We start from the raw sequence: 7,283 nt of genomic DNA on the forward strand, positions 1-7,283 counted from the left end.
TCTTCATCTTCCGATGCTTCTTCGTCGTCCCACGCCAGGTGGTCCTCGGTCGCATCCAGGGCGTTTGAAATTCCTGTTTTCTTGAAGCTTCTGGCCACCATGTTTACATCAATCATCCCCCGTGCCTCTGATACCCAGCTGCACAGCAGCTCCACGGACAGTCTTTTGATCTTGCCGCCCGGCGTCAGAGCATGTTCACCTTCGGCCATCCATTCTGCGTACAGCCTCCGGACGTTATCTTTAAATGGCTTGTTCAAAGATACGTCAAGAGGCTGTAGCATTGATGTGAAGCCGCCGGGTATAACAGCCAGGTCCGTGCGCAGTTCCTTGAACTTCGCCCGAACCGACTCTTGAAGATGGCCCCGAAAGCTATCAAGCACGAGGAGCGACGGAAAAAGAAGCGCTCCCGGTCGCCGCCCCCACACAGTCTTCACCCAGTCCACCATAAGGTCCGCGGTCATCCACCCCTTTTCTTGGACGCGCACGTGTATACCAGGGGGGAGCTTTCCTTTCGGGATGGTCTTCCGCTTGAAAATGACGTACGGTGGGAGCCTCCGCCCGTCCGCCGTCACGCCTAGCATGACCATGCACCTCTGTTTTTTGGCACCTGTAGTCTTGACGTGCACAGTCCGAGCGCCTGTCGGTTCGACTGTCCTGCTGCTGGGCATATCGAAATTCAGCGGAGTTTGGTCCGCGTTCCCTATCTGGGAGAGCAAGGAGTTTTTCTCCTGCCGGATCCTGATAACGAATCGATGGAAGTCCACTATTTTCTCTTCATAGGCTGCGGGCAGGCGCTGGAAAAGCGTCGTTCGCCTCCTGAGCGAGAGTCCATTGCGCCGCATAAATCGTGTGGCCCACCCGTTACTAGCGCGGAAGTCTTGCACCGGGATGCCCTCCTTTCTTGTGATTACAAGCGCCTGGTTCCGTATCAAATCAATCGACACAGCACACCCATCCGCTCGTCGAGCCTTGATATATTCCAGTAAAGAGGATTCGACGGCAGGAAATTTCGCAGACTTCGGTCCACGGAAGGCCTGTCGCGTCTTACCAGTCGTCTTGAGTTCGTCGTGCTGCCGTCTCCAATACCGGACGCAAAACTCGTTGACGCCGAAGTGTCTGCTGGAGGCGCGGTTGCCATGTTCCAACGCATACTCAATAGCTTTTAGCTTAAAAGCAGCTGTGTAGCTTGCGTAGCGTCCCATGGCGAAGCGGCACAAAGAGCACGGTGCAACACGCAAACAAGGCAAACGAGGCCTACGAGACACCGGAGAGCTGGAAACACCTTCGCAAAATGGCGTAGCGGTGGTGAGTGGATGAGCGGTAGCGACGGTGGCAGCGGATGATAGCACAGTACCGCCGCCTAGTAGCACGCGCGCCCAACCATGGCAGTTAGTTGTGGCCGCAGTCAATAGATGGCGATCGCTACGACAAGCAGACGGCTCGCGGCAGTAATTTTGGAGGTGCGATGATTATGCGGGGAAAAAAAAATTTTCCAATTTTTGATAGCCAATGTGGGGGGTGCGAGCATTACGCGAGTGCGAGCATTATGCGAGTAAATACGGTATTAGAGCGGTAAAGACAAGCGCTAGGCACCCACCGATCAGCACCTAAGGCGGTACAGGGCAATGTCGGGTGGTTCGCGTTGATGCTCGAGAGGCGGTGGCAAAACTGGGCTTTGAAATCCAGTCCTGGGTCATTGGTCAAAAGCGCTAAGTGAATCGGGCGCAATGCTACCTCGTATATTCGAGGATGTCTGCAAGATGGAAGAAGAGAATCCGTGGCTTAGCAACCAAATTCGAGGTCTCTTTGCCAGCTTTGTGCGACCTGAAGGGATCAAGCTTAAGCCAAGGTCAACTGAAAAAGCGGCTGTCAGCGACCGAGACGCAGCGTTGGAGGACGACTGCGGAGAAGCCGGTCCTCCACACTTATTACGCCAGGAAGACAGAGATCAAGCAGGAAAAATTTTACGAGGACTCCATAGGAAGTTCGCTACATTTTGAAGCACGCGCTGGGGTGCTTTGGTGGCCGAAATGCAAATGGAACAGACGAGACGTGTGTGGTGTGCTAACAAGAAGAGTCTGCAGAACACGTAGTTCTGACCTGTTCGGGGCTCTAGCCTCAACATCAGTTTGGAATGTCATTTGAGCGGGCCTTTGGTTTCCTGCCGCTCCGGCCACTAGATGGCAATTTGGCTGCTACTGATATGGCGGATATCACAGGCAGGTGCTATGGTTGGTGTGATAGAAACAACGAAACGTCTACTGACATTGTGGAGAGAAATTTTTATGAAGTCTTAAGAAGAGCAGCCCTGTTGGCTTGGTCGTTATGGTGCTCAGCTGCTGATCCGAAAGACGCGGGCTTGATCCTGGCCGCAGTGGTCGCATTTCGATGGAGGCGGAATGCTAGAGGCTCGTGTACTGTGCGATGTCAGTGCACATTAAAGAACCCCAGGTGGTCAAAATTTCTGGAGCCCTCCACTACGGCGTCCCTCGTAGCCTGAGCCGATTTCGGATGTTAAACCCCATGAAACCAATGAAACCGGAGACTAAGAAGACTGTAGGACCTCCTACAACATAGGCTAGGACACTTACGGAGATTTTTTTTTTCTTAAGGACCACCCGATACAAAGGGAAAGCCACATATCCAAATACAAATCCTTTTTGTGGCTTTCAAAGGCACAGGAGTAGTGGTAACATGGTAGTTCACTGCAGTTGTGGCTTTTGTATGCTGCCGCCGAGCGTTGCAATTAGCACGATGGGCAAACACCTTAATAGCTACACAGCTGGGAGTTTGCTCTCGAACACTGCAAGTGTGACAGGAAATTCAACGTGGACGAAAAGTGCATCCGACAATGGTGCAACCAAAAGGGTGCATTGAGGAACACAAGCTGCAAAAAGCGCACTTTCCAAGGCAAGCCGTGTAAGTTCCCCAAACTGGAAGAGCTGCTCTGTTATGTGATGGAAGTGCAGAACAACGGCTATGCGTTAACAACGCACATGCTGCGTGACCTCTTGTGGGATAAGCATGCATCAGAGCACAGGAGCAGCTCGAAGTCTGAAGACTTCGCGAGTGATGATTGAATGTAGAATAAATGCCGCTCATTCCCTGATTCGTGTTTTTACTTTTGGAAAAAAAAATTTCCACAAATCGCGTATATGGGCCAGACCCCGAAAATTGGCCCTCGAGTCTGGAAAATAAAGTGGGGCCCTTACATGCATTTATGCAGTAACTTGGTTTGTGTCAGTTTCGGTGACTGTTAGGATATCAATATTCTGTGAATGGCTGAAGCTTACATTTTGAACTCTTTGCAGCAATCTCAAGCTAGGCATGCGAAATGAATGCAGAAAAATGCTTTTAAAATGGATGCCTCCACTTCTAATGTAAACACCGGTGTGGCTTCGAAGAGTGTGTGTATTCGTTTGCTTGTTTGGATGCATTGCATCAACACTTTTAAAGGTCCAAGATAATTGTAATTGTTCACATAATGACTCCTGACAATAATGAGCCAAAAGTTTAACCGAAACCTTTAAAGCAGTGTAGAGCCACAATGAGGACTTATCATGACCAGACAGAAACCGCATATTTGACTATCATAGAGGGTGGAATTCTTTTCTCTGCAATCTAGGTATTCCTCATAAATTTTTGAAAATTTGAACATTCTCCTCCCACTGGATGATTGGTGACTGAAGCGGTTAGGTAATGTGCTTTTAGTCAATTAGTGCTGTCATGAAATTTATTCCTTGAGTTAATTTTCACCCTGTCAAATAGACATCTGCAGAAGTTGGCTGCCTTTCTCAAAGGGATTCTGTGTTATACTAAAGAATTTCCAAGTATAGTGTGGAATGCTTCGTTTTAACGCAGTATAAATATCTAGCAATGCTTCAGTGACTGCTTTAAGTGTCTTGCAGTTCGATGTTAACACCTGCAAATTTTTTGTGTTGCAGAAATAGTTTTCCCGTCTTCAGCCAACGTCTTCTATGCACTCAGCACAGCTCATGCCCTGAACTTCATCCTTCGCCCAAAGAAGAGTGAGCCATCGTCTCCTGTGAGCACCAAAAAATCCCGCAAGCCCTTTCAGCTCAAGTTGAAGTTGCCAAGTGGCACTTGAGTTAGTGTTGTCGTTTGGAGAGGGCTGCTTGCATTGCTTCGTGTGGTGGCTTGGCTGCTTATTGTGGACTGAAGCAATACCATGCAGTGCATGAGTCACTGCATTGCAGAGCATCCAGTCACTGAAACCCTTTTTGAGGTGAAATCAAATGTGCAATCATATAATTATGCTTGGAAATGTTCTAAACTGATGCATTACACCCAGTGGCCTGCCAAAGGACTTGGGAAACCTTTTACATCTGCAGTCTTCAGTAAATTTCTATATCTGAAATAGAACCCTCCTGAAGTAGAGCCATTCTTAAAGACATGTGAGAAGTGTTGAATGTTTTTGTTAATTGTAATGTTCTAAAACATCGAAGCAGTGGCATTGTGCAGAGACGTGTTTTTCATTTCACCATGTTTAGGTGAACACCTGACAACATTCTATGCTTTGAGTGTGTGTTGAAAATGGCATGTGCCAACAAGTACTGTATTTTCATAAAACACTGAAATGCTTGGGTTTGAGCTGTGGTGCCTGACTGCACTAGAAAGAGTTTCACTTGCAGGTGTGCTTGAAATGTGGCTGCACACCAAGAAAACTCTGTAGAAATAAGAGCAGGCAATAAGGACTCGTGAGATGGCTGATTGTTTTTCTTTTACTTATTATTTTGCATGTCCAAAATGAAGGCCTGTCTGTACTGTTTTGCCATATAAGTTAACGACCCAAACCTACTTTCAATGATAGCATCTTGCGGTCCCCTCTTGAATATTTTTTGTTGTTGCATATTTTCAGGGTCAGCAGCTTGTAGCAAAGCAGCGGGGAACCATTGTAAACTGCAGCCAGCAGACTTTGTCACTTTTTTTTTCCACGCTGTAACATATTACATGAGTTCTTACATTTCAGAGTCTATTATGTGTTGCACTGTTTTGAAGTGCATCAGTCTTGCTGTAAGCAAGTCGTGCATGCAACTTTGCACCCCTTCCATCCTCTACCCCCATTTTGTGAAATCTTTTGTACATAGCATTTTTTTTTTAATTGTTGTCATTGTTTAGCAAGTTTTTCTTGCTCTTAATTTTGGTCTGGTCCCAGACCAGAGCATCACAATCAATGCTCACTGCATACAGTGATACTCGACTGTGTGGGATAATCATAACATCGAACAACTTTGGGACTTGGGCATTTCAAAACTCCACTCTGCCATCACCTGCCTCAGTACTTTGGCATATCACAGTGAACAATAGCTTCCTGTCTGCTTGTAACTGTTCATTTTATTACAATGTCGTGTGTTGCAGTCGGCTTTCAGGGAAGCTTAAATCTGGTAACGCATTCAGAAGGCAGGGTCTTTCATGACACATCGAGTGCCTCTTATGCCATTCGTTGGGCACAGCATATTTTACACTGATGCCTTTTGGTGGTAGCTCCAACTCTTTTTTATTATACTCCTTGCTGTCCTGCTTACTTGCAGGTATGTTGTAAGCAGATTTCTTGGCTCGGTGCAAGGAATTTTTGACAAGTTTTTTGAAAGCTTATTTTGTCTTCAAGTTGTTGCTGTGATATATGGCGTATAAATATTTGCTGCTTATTTTCAACAATGCCATTCTCCACTTCTGTTTCTGTAGTTTTTGTAGGCATGTGTTGGGGCTTCCCAATTTCATTTCTACTCAAGTGTTTTTGTTTTGATCACTTTCAGCTGTTTCTGTGAGTTGCTTATCAGTAGTTAGTCACTTACTGGAGATGAACTACGCCTTATCATAGGGCAAGCATGTTGCTGTGTATTGCACTAAATGGCTGCTTCTTTTTTTGTAATTGTGTAAATAATGTGCATATACATCTTAGGTTCTTTGTCTTTTTGCACTTTTTTTCTCACTATTGAATTATACTTAACATTACCAGTGCTGTGGACTTTATTTTTGTTTTACTGTATATGCTGTTCTATCGGGCAGTACTTTTGGGACAAGAGACAGCAGCTTTAAGTTGCTATTTTCCTGTTCTGGCCTCTTCACTTCTGAGGCATTTCTTGAGTATAGTTCAGAATTTCAGTGTGCTCTCAAATGCAGTTAAATCTGGATGTACGTGAATAATGTTGTACAAATTGCTCTGGTGCGATAAGAAAGATTTCAATGTATTTTTGTTCATTGTTATTTAATCGGATGCTGTGTGGTTCAAGCACTTCAGAAAATGTGTGCAGTTAACTGAAGGCATAAAGTAGGCTTGTGTGTTATTTGGGAGGTCACTAATGGTTGTAGAGTCATAATATATTTGGTCAAACACTTTCATGTGTGCCCAGTTTACTCGGAGCTTTCACAATTGTATGCAGGTATTTAGTTCTCTTCCTCCCTACCATTCACAGGCCAGAGAATCACTGTCAACACATCTTTCTTCATGACTGTCATTCATGCTCACATACTTGCAGCTCATCCCTCTGCAAGGATACGACAGCACACAGAAAGCTGCTCATGTGGCTTTAATCTTTCTTTAGTGGTTACTGTTTTTGCCTCCTTTGGTTTTCTTAACCAGAGCTATGCAAGGTCACAGGTCAATCTGCACTTATGCAGTGTACATATATACCCCCCCCCTCCAGCACATCACTGCTCTTGTAAATGGCTACTGTGAGACCGAACAAGCAGCATTTTGCAGCCATTTTGCACTTGGCTGTCATGTACATGCGAATAAGGAGTAGTGTGTACCTACTGTGGAAGCAGTATTAGTAAGTGAGCCAGTGGTCGGACACAACTGTTTTGTCTTCTGGGCATGTGTGACCTGGCTCTTGTTTCATCCACAGATATACACTTGTGCGCACTTCCCTCTGTGCCTTCCTTGCTTTGTGATAATTATGCGGGCATCCTGTTGTGCATGACAGAATAAACCTCGTCAGCAATCACTGTAGCTTTTTTTTTGCCTCATTGCTTTGTGATGGCGTGGTACGAGACCAACTGGTCCTTCGTGGAAGGTACCGCATGGGAGTCAGCCAACTGCCGTGCTTGGGTGGGTAAGACCTCAAGCAGCGTCGTGTGGCCCGGTTGCCCAGTGCATGCGCAGTGTGAGCGGAGATCCAGATGACTGAAATGGTGCTGTTAACTATTGGGACAGTCCGAAGGATGGAAAGAGCAGCAGGGGAGACCTGCCTCTGCTGCAGGGACTTAAAAGTACTGGCCGGCCACAACAGGTGTGTGCAATGACTGCGCTACATGCGTGC

At 46.3% G+C, this 7,283-nt stretch overlaps 1 protein-coding gene across 9 annotated transcripts in view; it reads left to right on the forward strand.

Moving 5' to 3' along the window:
- The window catches only part of Rgl (Ral guanine nucleotide dissociation stimulator-like), a 57,580-nt gene extending 50,607 nt beyond the window's left edge, over positions 1-6,973 (forward strand). For all 9 annotated transcript variants that reach the window (XM_077648271.1, XM_077648266.1, XM_077648265.1 and 6 more), the window contains one exon: positions 3,945-6,973. In XM_077648271.1, the coding sequence (XP_077504397.1) occupies positions 3,945-4,108 (164 nt within the window). In that variant the 3' untranslated portion in view covers positions 4,109-6,973. The remainder of the gene's footprint in view (positions 1-3,944) is intronic.
- Positions 6,974-7,283: the final 310 nt, after the last annotated feature.

Source organism: Amblyomma americanum, chromosome 1 (genome assembly GCF_052857255.1).
Source record: "Amblyomma americanum isolate KBUSLIRL-KWMA chromosome 1, ASM5285725v1, whole genome shotgun sequence".
Taxonomy (NCBI): Eukaryota; Metazoa; Arthropoda; class Arachnida; order Ixodida; family Ixodidae; genus Amblyomma; species Amblyomma americanum.